Source organism: Abramis brama (genome assembly GCF_963993115.1).
Source record: "Abramis brama genome assembly, chromosome: 20".
Lineage (NCBI taxonomy): Eukaryota > Metazoa > Chordata > Actinopteri > Cypriniformes > Leuciscidae > Abramis > Abramis brama.
Window position 1 is genome coordinate 9,582,712 of NC_139982.1, and position 21,911 is coordinate 9,604,622.

General features: G+C 40.8%; 1 protein-coding gene across 1 annotated transcript; it reads left to right on the forward strand.

The window, feature by feature from the left end:
* The first annotated feature begins 958 nt into the window (after positions 1-958).
* Positions 959-21,523, forward strand: afg3l1 (AFG3-like AAA ATPase 1). The gene is made up of 16 exons (XM_084094647.1): positions 959-1,276; positions 1,976-2,066; positions 2,140-2,219; positions 5,576-5,725; positions 6,369-6,443; positions 6,533-6,657; positions 9,801-10,071; positions 11,362-11,499; positions 12,307-12,460; positions 12,590-12,697; positions 15,744-15,869; positions 17,605-17,715; positions 18,531-18,646; positions 18,728-18,928; positions 20,338-20,532; positions 20,836-21,523. The coding sequence occupies exons 1-16, from the start codon at positions 1,163-1,165 to the stop codon at positions 21,058-21,060; spliced, it is 2,280 nt and encodes a 759-aa protein (XP_083950773.1). The 5' UTR covers positions 959-1,162; the 3' UTR covers positions 21,061-21,523.
* The last annotated feature ends 388 nt before the right edge of the window (positions 21,524-21,911 follow it).

Genomic DNA, 21,911 nt, shown 5'->3' on the forward strand with positions numbered 1-21,911 from the left:
TCTTCAAATAACGAACATGCATTATCTTTAATATTCATATTCGTATTGAAAGGGGAACAATCATTACAAATATCAATAAAAAAAAAAAATCAACCGAAATATGTAAAAGCAAATGATCAAATAAGCTAAATTAAACATGTCCCTTAAGTAATTTAGACATTAAAAAAAAAAAAAAATTCCCTGCTGCTTCAATGTTATTCCTGGTTTCATAAGAGGATGCGATTTGATTTCAAGTTCCTGACTAGGCGTGGCTTAACATGCTGAAGTTGGCTCTGATTGGTCAGTTAGGAAGCATCTCTTCACTGTGAAGTGGAAGCAAGCCCGGGCTTCTATACTCTTTGGTGGAAGTGAGGTGCGCGTCTCCCCTCCTCATCTAACAAGCTGTGTAATTATCTTATAAAATATTTCTTATCATTATCGACAGAGTATCTTTTTCACACCGTTAGTTTCTGTCTTTTTTCTCCTCCACGCAAGCTGTGCCTGTTAGTGTTTTCAGCGTAGTCGTGGATGAACCAATCACAGTCATCCATTCTTTTTTTTTTTTATTAGATGTGTTTGGCGAATTTCTAGTAAATTTAAAATTCGTGGAATTAATAATCTTATACTATCACTCTTCTAAATGTAGGGTCTACAATAAGACAATCCTGTGCTGAACTTCGAATGGGAGGTTTTGGCTTTGTGAGTCGCTTGCTCTCAGCGCCTTCTAGTGGAGGAAGAGAATACTTCCACGTGATTGACATGACCAATCAAATCTTTAGAATCGTAGTCGGGGCGGGGCTTGACGTTATGTACTGCATCGTAAGGACCCCAAGTCGACTATTACAGCCTGTTTAAGGGTAAATAATTTTTTTCCATGGCTACATAATACTTAAAAGAATGATAACATCCCAAACTTATTTAATCAATAAAATGACTTGTTTCTGCCAAAAAGGTTTTTTTTTGTTTTTTGAATTGTTAAGTAAGAGATCAGAAAGTTCCTCAGGCGTCGCACAGAGGCGGGCGCTGGGGTCCTGCTGGCGGAGATGTCATTGAGCGCAGGCAGTTACTCAACTCTGTGATGGAGAATGAAGCTCGTTTGAGTCTGGAGTGACCGGGGTCTGCGTCGATATTTACCGGGATCTGAGTCTGGAGTGACCGGGGTCCGTGACCGTGTTCTGGCCCGATGGCAGCGCTGTTCTCCGCGGCGGCCGCTGCTTCTGTGCGCTGCGGGATCAGAGCTCTCCTGCGCGGCGTCAACCGTCGAGGAGCCGCGGGACTCACTGGAGCTCAGCCGCCGGTCAGACACACACACACACACACACGCACACACACGTGTTTGTTTCATCACACTGATGTATCGGATAAAGTGTGTGTGTGTGTGTGTGTGTGTGTGTGTGTGTGTGATATAATCATCTCCTGTTTGTTTAGTCTTGTTACATTATCTGACCTATATACTTGTGTCTGTGTCTATAACGAGAAATGGATGATTTGTCATATGTTTGGTCTTTATGATGTAACAAATAACCGTGTCACGGTGACATCACTCCTAGATGTGTTTCAGTCATTCTTGACTCATAATCCTGCTCATAATTCCTTCCTTTCTCAGTTTTTATCCCTGAACACACGTGTTTTTCCATCACACTGGTGTATCAGATCAAGTGTGTGTGTGTGTGAGATGTGATCATTGCTGTTTGTTTGGTCTTGTTTCGTTATCTGACCTCTGTGTGTTTGTCTGTTTATATACAGTAGTCAACATTTTAAGTGGATCAGAAAAGTTCATCAATATTGTCCTGAAACAAGAACTCATATTGTTCATAATTCATGTATAACTTTGATAAAAGGTTTTGATCCACTTCAAATGTTGACTACTGTATATTGGTGGATATATGGATGATTTGTCATATGTTTGGTCTTTGTTATGATGTAATAAATAACCGTGTCAAGATGGCATAACTCCTAGATGTGTTTCAGTAATGTATGACCCTTGTGTTCTCAGTTTCTCCCCCTGAACCGCCTGAGAGCAGGGGCATCCACAGGCACTCACTGCCGGTTCCCCATCTCCTCGTACTCCACTGAGGCTCCTAAAGGTAAGACGACCCTAGATGAGTGACAGATGATGTTCACCGGAGTCTTCTTCACTCACAGCCTCTTCATCCTCAGATGGGAAAGCCACCGGACCGGGAGGAGGAGGAGGAGGGAGGAAAGGAGGGAGGAACGACTGGAAGAGTCGATTACTGCAGGTAAACCCTCACCATAACTCATGTTTTACCCCCCAAAAACAAATATATTTGAAATAAAAAGTATGATGCCTATTTTTACATCATTGCATTTTTTTTAATGACATTTAAACCCAATCCCCTTTTTTTCTGGAACATATCAAATCAGTTGTATTAATGATTATAAATTATATACTATACCTATAGGCCTATATATGAGATGCATAATGCTAAATTTCACTGCCAATACCCATAGTTTGAACTTTCTTAAGAAAAAACTAATGCTGTAAACAATACAGGAACCCTCCCAATTATCCCTCCATATTTATTTATTTATATATATATATATATATATATATATATACATACATACATACATACATACATACACACACACACACACACACACACACACACACACACACACACACACACACACACACACAAAACCCGGCTAAAACACACCGTAAACCGGCCTTAATATGTAGCGGAAAAAAACACCCAATCTGGCAACACCAGCCACCAGTGTCTACTGACTCTCTTGTTCGATCTCGTTCATTAAAATGAACAAATCTTTTTTCGAGTCATTTCGTTCATTTAAGGGACTTTAGTTTAAATGTTATACTATTAACTGGCAAATTCCCAGAACACATCCACCTACACAATCTTGATCATGTTCTGAATTAAGAAATCATTATAATGTAACGATATTCGAACCGAACCGAAAAACCGCGATACAACAGCCACGGTTCGAACCGCGATACTCTCATGTCGAACCGAACGCGCCCCGCCCCCTGCTGCCCCGGCCCAACTCTCACATCACTTTGTCACAAAACTATTTTTTTCTTCCTTGACATTTGATTAAATAGTTATTAATGAGTACACTTTTAACAACTAATAAGAGCTGTAGTTTTACTAAATATTATTTACTAAATAAAATGCATGTCACGTGATTTGGGTGATCGATCACGCTCGGGAGTTTACATACGCACTTCAGGATGGCAACTCCGCGGCATATTGAGATTGAAGACCCTCCGGTCACAACCACTGACTGATACAACAACAGCAGTGCTGATCACGACACTTGAGAATGATCACCGACACCGTCATCATCCAATATGATGACATATCACAGCTTTTTTTAATCATCGTTTTGAGACAAATCATTGTTTGATTTGCGAACATAATCCTCTGCCGTCTGGTCGCTTCCGCTTCAAGCCGGACTCGTCTCGCGCTAACGGTAATTCTCACTGTCCACGTTTTGATTTCGGCAAATCAATTTTGGCGAATGCAAACAACGTGATTATTGTTCATGAGTCCAACATCCAGCCACGCAAGAAAACATGAAATCTACCTGAGGGAATAATATGCTCGCAAAATATTTCTGATTATTATTAATGTTTAAAACTGTTTTGTTTTTTCCCCCAGGATTCTTTGAAGAATGTAAAGATCATAATAGATTTATTTGAAATAGAAAGCTTGTGTAACACTATAATTTACTGTCACTTTTGATTAGCCTAATGCATCCTTGCTGAATAAAAGTAGGCAATTACTTTCTTTAATTTCTTTCCCAAAAAAAATTCTCTTACTAACCTCAAACTTTTGAACTGTAGGCCTATGTATAATGTTAAAAAAGCTTTCTATTTCAGATAAATGCTGTTATTTTGAATGGTGGTTTGTTTGTAATGTGACATTTTGTTTGTATGACATTAAAATTATTTTTAGAATTAAATTGTACATAAATAGGTTAAGCAATACAAATGTGTTTGTCTGATAACCTTTTAAACATATACTTAACTACAGTTTGCAGACACTGAAATTATGTACATTGTGCGATACAGTACAAATATTTTGAGTGTCCCTCGTTTTCCTATAAAGAACCACGATTGTCCCGCATTTTCCTTTTCTGAAGTTGGCAACCCTACTCAGGTGTGCAGTTTATTTCTGACTAGTCAGTGGAGGCATTTATTTCATTTTAGTTAACTCAGGTGTGCTAACTGCTCTAAAGAAAACGTGAAGCCACTGTATAAAGTTAAGTTAATAAAGTTAAAGTTAATAAGTTAGGTTATTGTTGTTGTTGTTGTTTTTATTAAGTTAAAAGTGAATCTAGTGTTATTATTGCTGGTGCCCTGCCATGAACCCTGCCCCCACAGCAAACAGAACCGAACCGAACCGAACCGAACCGTGGCTCCAAAACCGTGATATGAACCGAACCGTGGCATTGGTGTATCGTTACACCCCTATAATGCAGTCAAAAATCGTTTACAGGGAACATAATTAATTACTTTACCTCGAGTCTTTCGTTTATTTGTCACGTGACAGACGCTCATTCAAGTCGAGTTTTGGAGTTTAATCCCCGCTTTTCTAAGCGTCTTTTATGGAACAACCCTCTGCACCAATATATATATATATATATATATTAGATATTAGTTAACATTAATGAAGCTCTTCTCAAGTGTGTGTTTATTTTTTTGCTAACTAATGAACTGTGGACATTACATAACTTTCCTGAGGTAAATGTTCATGAAGATATTAATACACTTGTGTTATGGCAGTCATGATTAATGTTTTTGTCACACTATGGAAACAGGAATGAGATTTTTCAAACTATCCCTATCAAATATGAAGATTTGTACCTTAATATAACAGCCTCGAAGTCATTTCGATGGGAAACGAGCTCGTAGTGGGGCAAATCATCCCGATAGCAAAGCGGGGGGGAACGCCACTGGCAAAACCAGCAGTGCAGGTTTGAGAGGTGGCGTCCCGACAAATCTCACGAGAATCACGACTTGCTTTACGCCACGACGTCACATACATCAACAACACATGAAGCAGCCTCTGTGGAAGACGTGAATCATGGCAGGGATGACGAAGAAAGCGCGGAAGAGTCAAGGAAAAGAAAACAAGAAACGTATTTATGACTGTAACGTTAAACACAAGCACTCCGCAGCGACTCTAGGGGGCGCTGTCTGAGAAACACAGAAACTGCATAGTGTGCCTTTAAATACATGCGTCATGTTTAGCAGTTTAATATACACATTATACAGAGAAATTATAATTTACATTTAAAAGTATATTTGTAATGCCCAAGTGTAAGTTTATATCGCGGTTTACATTTTTGTACTGATTTAATTCATACAAGTTTAAAAAAAAATGTCCAGGTATTTTTTAGGAAATAATTTTTCCCCACATGGAAATCTGAATGACTTTTTTAGCATTATCTTCCTGAAATTGAGGGGGAAACGCATACATGGATGTTTTTGTCGCACTACAGAATGAGAATTACATTTTCAACCTCTTGAAATGGTGTTTGGTGTCTTTATGCAGATGATTGTCATGTGTTTAGAGGAGGTGTGTGTGTGTGTGTGTGTGTGTTTCAGGGAGACGTGCCGTGGGACGATAAGGACTTCCGCTATCTCCTGATGCTGGCGGGTGGAGTCGGGTCGCTCCTGCTGGTCCTCTACCTCAGAGACCCGGGCCGAGAGATCACCTGGAAGGACTTCGTGCATCGCTACCTGGACCGAGGACTGGTGAGAGAGAGCGCTGGCAGGAGTGTGTGTGTGTGTGTGTGTGTTTTAGGGCACGTCTACACCACAACGATATGCTTAAAACAATGTTTTTTCCTTTGAGTTTTCCGCGTACAGACGACACCGGTGTCAAAACGATCCCCAGTCACACGGATCCGTGAAAACGCCTGAAAGCGCTGCGTTCTGCTGCCAGGCCAGTAGATGGCGATGACACACGATAGACTGAACTCGTAATACACATGAGCATGACGTCATCGTCTTCAGAGATTCACGTTTTTGTTGTTTAGACGGAGACCGTTTTCAAATACTTGCACTTTGAAGTTTGCGTCTTCAGGCACCCATAACACTGTTGTCGTGTAAATGAACGGCCAAAACACATCAAAAGTTTTACGTTTTTAGTTGAAAGCGGGGTCGTTAAATCTGATGAACACAGGTGAAAGGTCACACACACCCTGATGAAGGCTTATTGGCCACAACCTGTTGGTGTGCTGTTGCTTGTCGCCGGTTATTAAAATCTAAGGCATGAAAGAATAAAGGCTCTTTATATTTTTGTAAAAGCGAATCACTCGAGTGCCTTGGACTGTTATGTCTTGCGTGTGAAAGGTCATCAGGGGTCACCGCTCTGACACGGCTCTTCTGTGCGCAGGTCGAGCGTCTAGAGGTGGTGAACAAGCAGTTTGTGCGGGTGATCCTGGTCCCCGGGGTCGACGCCTCTGAAGCTGTGAGTTATGATGTTCCCTGTACAGTAGTGTGTGTGTGTGTGTGTGTGTGTGTGTGTGTGTGTCGCTGATCTGGAGTGTTTATCTGCAGAGCTACGTGTGGTTCAACATCGGCAGCGTGGACACGTTCGAGAGGAACCTGGAAGCTGCGCACTATGAGCTGGGCCTGGAGCCGTCACACAGAGCAGCGGTCGTATACACCTCCGAGAGCGACGGGTCAGTGTGTGTGTGTGTGTGTGTGTGTGTGTGTGTGTGTCTGTCTGGAGCCGTCACACAGAGCAGCGGTCGTGTACACCTCCGAGAGCGACGGGTCAGTGTGTGTGTGTGTGTGTGTGTGTCTGGAGCCGTCACACAGAGCAGCGGTCGTGTACACCTCCGAGAGCGACGGGTCAGTGTGTGTGTGTGTGTGTGTGTGTGTGTCTGGAGCCGTCACACAGAGCAGCGGTCGTGTACACCTCCGAGAGCGACAGGTCAGTGTGTGTGTGTGTGTGTGTGTGTGTCTGGAGCCGTCACACAGAGCAGCGGTCGTGTACACCTCCGAGAGCGACGGGTCAGTGTGTGAGTGTGTGTGTGTGTGTGTCTGTCTGGAGCCGTCACACAGAGCAGCGGTCGTATACACCTCCGAGAGCGACGGGTCAGTGTGTGTGTGTGTGTGTGTGTCTGGAGCCGTCACACGGAGCAGCGGTCGTATACACCTCCGAGAACGACGGGTCAGTGTGTGTGTGTGTGTGTGTGTGTGTGTGTGTGTGTGTCTGTCTGGAGCCGTCACACAGAGCAGCGGTCGTGTACACCTCCGAGAGCGACGGGTCAGTGTGTGTGTGTGTGTGTGTGTGTCTGGAGCCGTCACACAGAGCAGCGGTCGTGTACACCTCCGAGAGCGACGGGTCAGTGTGTGTGTGTGTGTGTGTGTGTGTGTCTGGAGCCGTCACACAGAGCAGCGGTCGTGTACACCTCCGAGAGCGACAGGTCAGTGTGTGTGTGTGTGTGTGTGTGTGTGTGTCTGGAGCCGTCACACAGAGCAGCGGTCGTGTACACCTCCGAGAGCGACGGGTCAGTGTGTGTGTGTGTGTGTGAGTGTGTGTGTGTCTGGAGCCGTCACACAGAGCAGCGGTCGTGTACACCTCCGAGAGCGACGGGTCAGTGTGTGTGTGTGTGTGTGTGTGTGTGTGTGTGTGTGTGTGTGTCTGGAGCCGTCACACAGAGCAGCGGTCATATACACCTCCGAGAGCGACGGGTCAATGTGTGTGTGTGTGTGTGTGTGTGTGTGTGTGTCTGGAGCCGTCACACAGAGCAGCGGTTATATACACCTCAGAGAGCGACGTGTGTGTGTGTGAGTGAGATGATCTGGATCCAAACACTCACTCGATCTCAGTCCTAAATGACAGTGATTCTTCTGTCTATTAAACCTTTGACGCGTCCAGATCTGTGTTCTGATCCAGAGAGAGACATTATCATGAAACCGCTTCAGTCTCTTCAACATCACAGGATCATTATTTCTGTCTTACAATAATTCAGATTATCACAGAAGTTCTGGGATAAGTGTATAGTTCAGATATAAACTCTGATGTCTACGGTAGTGATCAAAACAGAGCAAAACACCTTTAGAGAGAAACTTCAAGAAAGAGACGCTTCAAATAAATATTGTATCGATGACATCGTTACACCAGTAGGTGGCGACACGAGACTGTTCAAATAATGTGTTCGTCATTGAATTATTCATTAAAGATATTCGATCAAAAATGCTGATTCATCCAGACTAAATCCAGAAGAACTGTATCGAAGACGCTTGAAGAAACTTGTCCAAATCTACAGGACTGTGAAAAGGTTTAGGCTCTTCTGTAAAAATCAAAAGAATCTCATTTCAATTCAAAAATAATGTCATAAATTGATTTTATCAAATAACTTCTATTAAAGGGGCTATATGTAGTTTTCAGCGGCCTCTAGCAGTGATGCTTCAGATTGCAACCAATAAGTTTACAAGCGAGTGCTCGTGCGTGTGCTCGAACTCATGAGCGAGCACTCTGGGTACCGGCCAGACTGAGACGCAACACACCGGAGAAAGCAACACACAACATGCTGGAAACTCAGGTAAACTCCCACTGCAACGTCACAATAATAGTCTACTTTTATCAGCTGGACGTTGAACTAATGCTCGTACCATGATAACGTTACATTGACTGCTTTTAGCATGTGTACGCAAAATGTAATGTGTTACACAGGTAAATTTACGGTAAGATAACGAAAACGGTTAGTGAACTACACTGAACAATTTCAGTATAACAGTAAGACCATAGTAAGTAACATTACTGTACTGAATGTGTCTGGAATTGTGTAGTATAAACAATATAATAGTAGTGGGATGACAAACGTTAGACAGGAGATTTAGTACATAAAATAAAAGTAACATTCTGAAGCACTTACTTTGTGTTATCCTGGAACAGTCTTTTGTATTCATTTCATGTCTCATATATGTTGTAATTTACCTTGCTATAAAGCCCTGCCGATGTTGATCCGTGTTTTCGTCCGAAGTTGATCCGATTCACGTTTGGCCTGACGAGCTTCAGCAGATAAAACTTTTTTTTGTTTTTTATCATTATGTGGAGTTTGTGTTGGAGTCTGTGTTGTGCTGGGAGCAGGTCGTTTCTTAGTGTTATCAGACTCCATGTCAAGTTGCAGTGTCGTCGCTGTTGAGTGCAAAGTCAGTAGACGAGGCGAGAGGCTCGGGAGCGCGCATGCAGGATTGCGCGGTAAATCTGACCCGGAGCCTTCACATAGGAATAGGAATACTTGCTTTCAGAGGTAAATAGCAAAACCCGCCAAGTGGATCATTTTAATGTGAGATTACAACCCCTTCACACACAGGCAATAAAGAAAGTAGAAAAACTACATATAGCACCTTTAACTAAATCAAATCAATATCTGGTGTGAGCAGCCTTTGTGTTTAACACCGCTGCTGTCCAGAGACACTTGCTCACAGTTGTTCAGGACGGCTTCTTCAAGAGTCTCGGAGACGTTCCTGCAGTTCTTCTGGATTTAGTCTCAGTTTCCTCATGTAATCCCAGACGGACTCGCTGATGATGAGGAGATCAGACCGGCTGTGGGCAGACTCACTGTGCAAACTAAGATCTCACTGGATTATTACAACTAATGACAAAAAGAACGTTTGGAAATGTAAACCGATATTTCCTACTGACACACTACAGCAAAATATGCAAATAACTGGCTTAGGTGTGAAAATACTAACGTGCCTAAGACTTTTCCACATTAATGTATGTGTGTGTGTGTATATATATTAGAGTTATATATATAATATATATTAGAGTTTATGTTAATGGTAATATGTCTTCCTCTTCCTGCAGGTCTTTCCTGATGAGCTTCATTCCCACTCTGCTGCTGATTGGCTTCCTGCTGTTCACTCTGCGGCGTGGGCCAATGGGAGGAGGGATGGGCGGGGGAAGGGGCGGGCCCTTCAGCATGAGCGAGTCCACCGCCAAGATGATGAAGGACAACATAGACATCCAGTTCAAGGACGTGGCCGGGTGTGAAGAGGCCAAGCTGGAGATCATGGAGTTCGTCAACTTCCTGAAGAACCCTCAGCAGTATCAGGACCTGGGGGCCAAGATCCCCAAGGTATCAGCCGCCTCTGATCAATCTCTGATTATTGATCATCATCTGATTATTGATCATCCTCTGATTATTGATGATCCTCTGATCAATGATCCTGCTCTGATTATTGATCATCATCTGATTATTGATCATCCTCTGATTATTGATGATCCTCTGATTATTGATCATCATCTGATTATTGATCATCCTCTGATTATTGATGATCCTCTGATCAATGATCCTGCTCTGATTATTGATCATCCTCTGATTATTGATGATCCTCTGATCAATGATCCTGCTCTGATTATTGATCATCATCTGATTATTGATCATCCTCTGATTATTGATGATCCTCTGATTATTGATCATCATCTGATTATTGATCATCCTCTGATTATTGATGATCCTCTGATCAATGATCCTGCTCTGATTATTGATCATCATCTGATTATTGATCATCCTCTGATTATTGATGATCCTCTGATTATTGATCATCCTCTGATTATTGATCATCATCTGATTATTGATCATCATCTGATTATTGATCATCCTCTGATTATTGATCATCCTCTGATTATTGATGATCCTCTGATTATTGATCATCATCTGATTATTGATCATCCTCTGATTATTGATCATCCTCTGATTATTGATCATCCTCTGATCAATGATCCTGCTCTGATTATTGATCCTCCTGTGTGATTATTGATCCTCCTGTGTGATTATTGATCCTCCTGTGTGTTTATTGATCGTCCTGTGTGATTATTGATCCTCCTGTGTGATTATTGATCCTCCTGTGTGATTATTGATCATCATCTGATTATTGATCATCATCTGATTATTGATCCTCCTGTGTGATTATTGATCATCATCTGATTATTGATCATCATCTGATTATTGATCATCATCTGATTATTGATCATCCTCTGATTATTGATGATCGTCTGATCAATGATCCTGCTCTGATTATTGATCCTCCTGTGTGATTATTGATCCTCCTGTGTGATTATTGATCCTCCTGTGTGTTTATTGATCGTCCTGTGTGATTATTGATCCTCCTGTGTGATTATTGATCCTCCTGTGTGATTATTGATCCTCCTGTGTGATTATTGATCCTCCTGTGTGTTTATTGATCGTCCTGTGTGATTATTGATCCTCCTGTGTGATTATTGATCGTCCTGTGTGATTATTGATCGTCCTGTGTGATTATTGATCCTCCTGTGTGATTATTGATCCTCCTGTGTGATTATTGATCCTCCTGTGTGATTATTGATCCTCCTGTGTGATTATTGATCCTCCTGTGTGTTTGTTCAGGGTGCTGTGCTGTCCGGTCCTCCAGGAACGGGTAAAACACTGCTGGCTAAAGCTACTGCCGGAGAAGCTAACGTTCCCTTCATTACGGTCAATGGCTCAGAGTTTCTCGAGATGTTCGTCGGCGTCGGTCCAGCCAGAGTAAGTCTATCGGTTTCAAATAGAGATGCACCGATGTATCGGCTGATTAAAGCTATTATTTTCACTATCGACCAGCACTCTTAGTGTTGAATTTAGGGCAAGTTAATGCGAATAACGCATTAACAGTTAAAAAATAGCGACGTTAATTTGACCCTCTGAATCACCCGTAGCTCAAGCCAGGGTTGACAGTTCAACGGTTTTTCCCTTCATCAGACATTATTTGTAGTGCCTCTCATCCAGTAATCGCACAGAGCTGTTCCCTCTTATAAGAAACAAAGTCTCAGCTTTCAAATTCTGTACATTTGATCACGATATTCAAACAATAAATGGTGCTTTGACGCTCTTAACTGTGACGTGACCGATAGCTGTAACGCCTCAGTTCAAGAGTCTTTTCTTCCACTTTAATACAAATTATATCTAGAAAATCATGCATGAATATCAGAAGGTGTGTTGAAAGATACAGTACAACTTATTGAAATCTGTATCATTTAATCACTCAATCTGTGTTTCAACCGCGGAATGACGTCAAAATATACACTTCAAAAGTGTAAATCTAATATCTGGAAATAAAGAGCTGTTTAATTTTAACCTCTGATATTATAGTGTACCAAATGAGAGGTTCCCTGTATAGTTTGCAGCATTATTTGGGAGAGTTTTTTTCCCATAAGTACTATCGGTATCGGTATGGGCATCGGCTGATATCATTCTGCATAATCGGCTGAGAAATGTAGTATCGGTGCATCTCTAGTCTCAAATGATTGTAAATCCCAGTGCCGTGAACTGATTGTGGTGTGTGTTTCTCTGCAGGTCCGAGACATGTTTGTGATGGCGAGGAAGAACGCCCCGTGCATCCTCTTCATCGACGAGATCGACGCGGTGGGGAGGAAGAGGGGCGGCGGGAACTTCGGCGGGCAGAGCGAGCAGGAGAACACACTCAATCAGCTGCTGGTGGAGATGGACGGTGCGCGCCACACACAGCTCAATAATGCTGGATATAACTCAGAGTCTGATCTGTATGAACTCAGCTGAGATCTTGACTAGTATTTAGCCTGAAAAATGCAAGAATTGTAAACTTTGCTTGTTTTTGCAGGTTTCAATACAAGTACCAATGTTGTAGTTCTGGCCGGTACGAACAGGCCGGATGTGCTTGACCCTGCGCTGATGAGGCCGGGCAGGTTTGACCGACAGATTTACTTGGGTAAGAGCTTTTCCCCTTACATCTCTTCAGAGCTTTAGTATATGAATTATCGACTGATTTTTATTATTTTTTATTTTTCCCTGTTTAACTGTTGTCCTTATGTCGACTGATATATCGTCACGGCCGGTTTCAGTTTTCTGTTTAAGTGTTTGAAGTGTTGGGCTTGTATTTTCACAGCACCTGAACTTTTATCACAGAGCTTCATTATTTTGCAGTCTTTGTTTAAAGCCCCACTGAAGTGCCTCGGATCGCGCAGCTTTGTACGGTGCGTTGATGTAATTTCCACTGAAACAGGAAGCTAAGGCGGGACTTATTGAATGGCTCCTCCCCCTTTTCAAATAGCCAATAGCGTTTAGTTTCCCTCACAGACTGAGCCATACTTGACGGCACCATGGAAGCGAGTCCGAGCGCTGATGATACGCTGGGTTCAATAGCAGAGGCGTGAATAAATTCTAGCCGTTTCATTCTTAACCAATGTACGTTTTGATTTCAGGGGGCCTTTAACTCTTCGGAGTCTTGGGCTATTTTGGCTGTTTTTGAGTACTTTTTATTTTTTTTATTTTGCGACATAAACAAATGTTTACCATACCAATGTTTGGTATTGTTTTTTTCAGCACAACATCACCTATATGAACAGACAATAATTTTTTCACTTTTATGTACTGTATCAACATACTGGACCCAAAATCACACAAAAAACACAAAATCCGAATAGAAAAATTATAGTTTTTTTACTACAAAAAACACAAACATGCTCAATGAAGCATTTTAAAAGGTTTAAAATGTAAACACAAGTTGTAAATGTCAACATATACAGGTAAAATTCAGATATAATCAAGCTATATACAAAAAAAATATGATTTACAAAAAAAAAAGCGAGTGTAGCCATAGGCTTTTTTTTCTCTTTTTAGCTTTGCCACTTTTTAAAAGTTTATGCACACAATTATACAGAGAGCTATATTTAAGGCCTTGCATTCCCAGAGTATGAGGGTTCCCAATTAGTGCAAATACAACATAAAAAAGGTAAATTTGAGATAAAATCTAACTATATACAGCAAAAAGCAATTGTGGCAATAGGCGTTTTTTTCTTTTCTTTTTTGCTTAGAAACTCTACAAAACACTTCATGTACAATTACACAGACAGCTACATTACAGGGCTTTCCTTCCTTGAGTAAGAGGGGTTCCTAAAAAGTGCAAATATACTATACAAAAGGTAAAATAAACACAAAATCAAACTATATATACAACTATTTACAACGAATATCAGGTGAGTTTTTTTTTTTTTATCTGTGCTACTCCTCAAAACAGTTTCTGTCAACAATGAGACCAAAGACATTCGCTTCATTTTCCTTCCACAAAAAACTACCTAAACTACCTAAACTATCTACACTACTCCTAAACTACTCTCAAAATCTATTTAAACTTTTCCAAAAACTAGCAATAATATCTCTCTCTCTCTCTCTTTCTATATATATGTCTCTCTGTCTACTCCCTCAATCTCCCGACTCCCGCGGGCGCCTTTCAATTTCACTTCTTTGCTCAGTTGGCTCCTCCTCCACTCCCTAAAATGTGCAGCCTGAAGAGCAGAGTCAGCAGATTCACACATTTTTCTCCGTTTTGCTTTATGACAAAAACCGACGAAGTTATGAGAATAAATGCAACGCCTGTCGCATCCCATCTTGCGTTCCTTTACGAACGTGTCAATATTTTCAAAAAAAATTTATATAAAGTTTAAATTATCATATCTCCGTTTTTACTTGGTCTATCAACACAAAACAAAAAGTAAAATAGAGTTTCAAGCCAGCACTTTCGACAGAAGTGGACAGCAGCGCTCGACGTGACTTTGTTTTTATGCTTCGACGTCTTAAACTGGTCATGTGATTTGATCACGCCGGCGTGATCGGCGACTCGGAAGAGTTAACAGTTCTGTCTAATAAATCATTAGAGCTGTTAATCAAAGAAAGAAAGTAAATGGGACATGAAAAAGTATTATAGAGTTAGCTGTAACCATTGACGTTCAAACCGTCTGCATTCAGCAAACGCATTTATGTAATGTAAACAAGTCTTCTGATATTTAATAGATGAAACTCTCAGACTTTAGCGAATCCTTTTAAATGTGCATTTGGAGCGTGCATAAAAACACATGTACTCTGTCATTGGACTCGCATGAGCAACAGAGTAAAAAATCCTACACTTCAGACCATATTTAGACATTATGTCATGTTCATGTCATATTTACTGTGTGCTTTATTAGTGTTACCTGGACTTACCTGAGAAAATATGATTCCTAGAGCACACAGACTTATCAGAGTGTTTTTTTACTATCAGTTTCTTTATTTGTAAAAAAGTTTATAATAAGATTACAGAATCAAGAGTTGCTATTTGTAATAAATATTGTCAAATAAATCTAAAATTAATTGCAGCATGTTATTTACTTTTTTTTTTTTTGAAATTCAATCTGAAATCTGCTCTCTAAGCTATTGGCATAAAAAAAAATGATATTGGTTGACCGCTAATAAAGTTCTTTTGCATAGAACTAGGGATGCACCGGTATGAAAATTGTTCGACACCGATAATTCTTTATATTTGAAAGCCAATAATCGATATATTGGCAGACAAATCTAAATCCTAATTTTTGAGTGCCTGATAACAAAACAAAAGTTTCAACATTAAAAGCCATGTCCTAAGCACACAATTATAAGGTTATCATTATAATTGTATGTAGCTTATATGACAGACTTGCGCTGCACATGTTGTACTGAACAGTATTTTCCTTTTTATCCATCTCAAAACCATCATGTTGAACATCTGAAGTGTTGAACATCTGAAGTGCGCATCTGAAGTGTCTCAGCTGAAGGAAATAATCCATTATTTATAAGCTTTAATATATCAGACAAATTTACTTATCAGACCGATAACGATAACATTAAAATTGAACATATATCGGCCGATACCGATATGGTGGCTGATATATCATGCATCCCTACTTAGAACGATTATGTCCGACTGAAGAGCGTCTAAGGTTTGTGTTCTGTCGATCCTTCAGGACCTCCTGATATTAAGGGTCGGGCATCCATATTCAGAGTTCACCTGCGGCCGCTCAAACTGGACCCCAGTCTGGACCGGGACGCCATCGCGAGGAAGATGGCCGCCGCCACGCCTGGCTTCACTGGTGAGCGAACGACGACTTGCATGCTAATTTTCCTTTTGAAAAGAGTGAATGTGCAAGACAAAGCAGGAAAATTATATGTTGTATGATAATTACAGATTAGAAATTCATGTTTGGGAGTAGGCTGATGTAGTTGATATGATAATTAAAAAATCATAAGTCAGGGGTGCAAACAGCGCGCTTTTCGGCGCCTCCAGTTTGGGTGACTTGTGTGAATCGTGCAGATCCGAAGAGTTTTTTTTTTTTAAGGGGGGGGTGGGGGGGGATGGGGGGGGGTTGAGAGGGTCTGATTATAATTTAACCAACAGTAATTCTGGATTGCGTCCACCAACAAGTAAATTTCTCTCTGCGTGGCATGGTGTGTCCTTTTTTATGTCGGCTGTTAACTGGTTAGGGCTTGTGTTAGAGCACAATGCCTGCGTGACACACACACTTCTCGAGCCGCGCCGAAACCGCGTGCTAGAAATAGAACCGCAACCGACATTACTATTTTTCACGCGAGACGCACGAGTGTTGGCAGTTTTCAGACAAAATAGAAGGCGCAAATACATATTAATAAATTACATTTTGATGCTTGAAAGTCTCTCGGTTTTGACAAATGCATATATAATTGTAATTTAAAAAATAGGCCTAATTATCGATTTTCAAATATTGCCCCTGCCCTGTCAATAAGCCTAGAACGTAATATTCTGTAGCCTATTTTGCCGTCAATACTGCCGACATTGTCTTTGCTGTATCAGGCTATATATATTATGTTTAACATCCAAACGTAGATGGTCTGTCGGCGCACAGAGCCACGCAGTCGCAGACAGCACGTGAAGTTCGTGAACACCGAATTCCCTTTTCTTTCTTATCTATTTGTGTTTGAACAGACATGTGCACGAAAAAATAAGCCAGTGTCCGCCTCAACGAGTTTCCCCGTAAACGCAGTCAAAATAAAACGGATGCGTGTCATTACCGGTATTAGGTACGTGCATTCGTCTTAAAGGGACAGCACCCAATATACCTGCAGCTGTTTGTGTCACCAAAGTTAATCAAACAACAAAAGAGAAAGAGAAAAATCACGTTTTGTCAAAAGATAAACTGTATTAATACTTAATACAGTTAATTTACCTGAAAAACATAAAGCACTGCTTTATTTCTCGTGTATTTGTGTTTTATTGTATTTATATTTGTATTTTGTTTATTAGTTTCTATGCAGATGCACTAGGCCAGGGATGGGCAACTTCGGTCCTGGAGGGCCACTGTCCTACAGAGTTTAGCTTCAACCCTAATCAAACACACCTGAACAAGCTAATCAAGGTCCTCAGGATTACTAGAAAATTACTGGCAGGTGATTTTTTCAGGGTTGGAGCTAAACTCTGTAGGACAGTGGCCCTCCAGGACCGAAGTTGCCCATCCCTGCACTAGGCCTACCCTACACAATTACCCCAATCATCCTAGAATTATTAATTCTTTACAAAAAGAGCTATTCAAATCATCAGGTGAAATTGTTTTCAGGAAGTAGCAGTAAAGCAAGAAGAAGAAGTGCATAGTTTTTCTAAATTTCATTTGACTCTATGTGCCTATAGGGGTGGGTTGGGGATGGTGGCAATGTAGTATCTGGATATTTGCCACGGGACGAGGGCTTCGATTACCTCTCTTTTTTGACCATACATGTGTTTGCACCCCTGATAAGTGTTGCCATAATATTGCTGTGTTATTGCTATATAAAGACAGAATATTTTCTCTCCTCCAGGTGCTGATATTGCAAATGTCTGTAATGAAGCAGCTCTCATTGCTGCCAGACATCTGAATGAATTCATCGGTGTTAAGCATTTTGAGCAGGCCATCGACAGAGTCATCGGAGGTGAGCTCAGAAATGCAGAATATCTTACAAAGATCCTACTAACACACAGACTGATGCTCGTGATCTACATGTTCAGATCTGTAGCCAAAATAACAGCACTGGATGTAACTAAGATCAGGAGTAATTGAGTTTATTGGTGGGCCTGCCTTGTCTCTCTCTGCAGTCGTATAATGTCTCAGAGATATTAGTGACGTCAGCAGTGACCTGTGGTGTACCTCAGGGTTCAGTCCTGGGTCCCGTGCGTTTTCTAATCTGCATGCTTCCTTCCTTCAGATAATGTAAAGTAGGGATGTGACCTTACTTGAATAATTCTGTCCTCTTTAGTGGAGCTGAAGCTTTGCAGATATTATTTCTTGAGTTGGCTTATGGCTTTAAAGTCCCCCTGTGGTGAAAATCAAGCTTTTAATGTAGTTTATATGTCTATGTGGTGTTTTAGGAGTATTTTCTGCTTAAAACTGCAGTGAACCAAAGACAGTCTCAAAAACACGCTTTGAAATCGCTGGTGTTTCTGACATCACAAACTACCTTGTAACCAATCAGATCAACGTGTGGATCGTCAACCAGTGGATCTCTGAGCTGAGTGAGTGAGTGGAGGCGGGGCTCATTTGCATATTCATAGCACCGCGTATACTAAATGAGGCAAGGGTGTCGAGTTACATTCAAGATATTTTAAGGCATAAAGGAAGGAAAAAACGCTTAAATATGTCATTTTGGTGATCAGAGTTGAGTTTTAAGGGATTAAATTATTGACTACAGGGTGACTTTAACCATCCTAAGGTTCAAATAAAAAAAAATGTTGTGCTCTCATCTTTTAGGGCTGGAGAAGAAGACTCAGGTATTACAACCCACTGAGAAAAAGACTGTAGCCTATCATGAAGCAGGACATGCTGTGGTGGGCTGGTTTCTCCAGCATGCTGACCCACTGCTCAAGGTCAGGGCCCTAAATGTAGGATTATAGCTTAAACTGAGTCATTCGACTGTAAATTGTTTTATTGAAATTTACGTGTTCCAGGTTTCCATAATTCCTAGAGGTAAAGGCCTGGGTTATGCACAGTACCTCCCGAAAGAGCAGTATCTATACACCCGGGAGCAGCTCTTCGATAGGATGTGTATGATGCTGGGCGGGCGAGTGGCCGAGCAGGTGTTTTTCGGCAGGATCACGACTGGGGCTCAAGACGACCTTAAGAAGATCACGCAGTCAGCGTACGCTCAGGTACAGAGATTGTGCTTGCTTTGTGTGTTACACAATTTGCTATAGCGACATTATGTACTGATTTTTCCAGTATATTTTCCATTTAGCAGAAGCTTTTATCCAAAGCAATGTCGGCATATAGGAACAGTCCATTTTGAGTAGAGATGAAAATGACATTCAGAATAGTCAGTGAATCACTTTAAAGCTACACTGTGTAATATTTTAAGTTGATTTTTAGCAAAAAACACTTTGTTCTTTCAAAATTATACGTTCTCATTAATGTGTAATTACTTCAACCAACTAATTTAGTATTCTCGTAAGTGTATAATCTACCATTTATAATACATACGAGCGAGTCACTCGAATGGCGGAAGCCATGTTGCGCATCCATCTTGAAAATATATTAGCCAAAGAGGGACATACCTGGAAATTCAAGCTTCGCCTTTCGTGTTTTTACACTCAGTGGCACCGTGACGAATGCGAGGGGGAGATTACTCGCGACTGCCGGCAGATCTGAAATAATACGGCCACCGTAGGAGTTAAAACGCCCTCGGAATGAGGGGCTAGAAAGTGATATTCAGTTGGTAGTCATATACAGTTTCACCGCTAGTAAATCCTACACAGTGTAGCTTTAACAATCATTAGATTGTTAGCAGAAAATAATTGTTAATGCAATGATTGAACAACATTGGTGATCGCTCATTAGGGTTGGGTATCGTTTGAATTTTAACGATTTCGATTCTGCTTATCGATTCCTAATTTCGATTCAAATCAGGTAAAAAAAAAAACTTGGATATCATTCACATTTAGTCTTATTGCAAAACATGTCATTGTTGCTGAATATCATGAACAAAAATCAACAGGCTAAAGAACACTTACGCAAGGAACTTTTGCCTGTGGTTTAAAAATACCATAGTGAAAACAACTAGCCTAACTTATATAAACATCATGCATTATTAAAGACAAGTTAACACTTTAATTTAAAAAGAACAAATACAAAAATTAGCTATCGCAACAAATAGATACAACTGAACAAAGATATGTTTGATATAAAGGGTGTTTTCAGATTTTCAGGGAATTCAGGTACAGAAACTGTAGTCAATTATAAAATAACACTGGACTTTATAAATACACATTACAAATATAGTTACAAAAGTTATTCAGTCAAGAACAGCCAGTGAATTTTGTCTTTTGTTTGATTGGTGTTATTATGAGAGCAGCAGGGGTATTAGGTTGCTGTCACTTTAAGAGCTGCACAATATACTGTTACTCATGTGTGCAGCTCAGAAAACAGCGTGAGTCCTGGTTTAAAGGCATATTAAAATGCACTCAAAGGAATCGATAAGAGGAATCGAAATTTTTATTTAATAACACATTTTTGATTGACACTATCTTTATTTGACAATTTTCTTCCCCAACTTTTCTCGTAGATTGTGCAGTTTGGCATGAGTGAGAAAGTGGGGCAGGTGTCATTCGACCTGCCCCGGCAAGGAGAGATGGTTCTGGAGAAGCCCTACAGCGAGGCTACGGCAGAGCTCATTGATGAGGAGGTCAGAAATCTGGTGGACCGGGCCTTTCAGAGAACACTGGAGCTCGTCTCTGAGAAACGAGAGCAGGTGGAGATGGTGAGAACAACTGGCAGCTTGGATTTACAGCTTTAAATGGAGTGAAGCATAACTAGTGGCCATTACACAAGCTAGTGAGCTGAGGAGTGCCTCAGGGTTCAGTCCTTGGTCCCATTATTTTTCTCATCTACTTGCTTTTTCCTTTAAATAATGCAGCTAAGCTCTACCACAGAGCAGAGATTTTAGTTCATACTAAGAGATTTCAGTGTCATTTGAATGAAGTTGAGCTTTCAAAGTCACCTGCTCAGTCACATTTTATTCATTGTTTGGTTGATGCAAATATGCATTTGTTTTTGCGAACAGGTTGGAAAGCGTTTGCTGGAAAAAGAAGTTCTAGACAAAGCTGACATGGTGGAGTTGCTGGGACCCAGGCCGTTCGAGGAGAAGTCCACGTATGAGGAGTTTGTGGAGGGCACTGGCAGCTTCGAGGAAGATACAAGTCTTCCGATTGGGTTGAAGGACTGGAACCAAGAGAGAAGAGAGATCCAGGAGGAGCCTCCAGCTTCACAGGAAAAACAGGCTGCTTGAAACGAACACCGCCCTCAAGAGACTTTCCACCTGCCTCTGACACTTGCCTTACTGTGTGTGAAAGGAGAGTCTTCTGGGCTGAAGAAAAGATTTGTGAATTTTGTTGGTATTTGCATTTCACTTCCCTTGTTAATTCTAAGCAAGGGACGTTTATTGAATTTGAAATGCCTTAATGCAAATATTATGTCGCCATAGCCTATGCTGGATAAACTTTAACACCGGACACCACAAACTCTTTATGGCAGATCAGCACCTCAGAATCTCATCCGTTTAGTTATTTCTTTTATCTATTAATTTCTGACATTATATCATAAACTGAATTCTATCCTTTTAGCTACTCTTCCTCTTAATAGAAGTGGAAGAAACAACTGTATATTTGTACAGTTTTCATTTGTGTGTTCTAAGAGAAAAATGTTTTGAAAAAGAAATTATTTAAATTAAATGAGTCTTTTCATACATTTAACACCGTTTTTTTTTTTTTTTTCAACACTTACAATGTTAGTCAAGGTTTCTTGCACCAAAAACAGACCTTATTTTTCCTCATGACCAATTTCCACCTTTTTTTCTTACCCTTTATTTAGGTCATTTATGCAGCTTGTGTTTTGATCCTTGTATACAAATGTATGAATTCACCACTTCATCAGGGTTATATTTACAGCGTCTAATCTACAGAAAGATCATATCTTCATTTCGGGACTTAAAAGTGTTTCGTTGTATTGTATTTCTAGGCCTTACACTGACACAGGCAGAAGTAGGGCAAAGCTAGATGATTTATCACGTTCTGTTCATCAGGGACACTCCCGTTTTAGATGGGTGAGATTTAGCCAAGAAACATCCAGAATCGGTGCTAT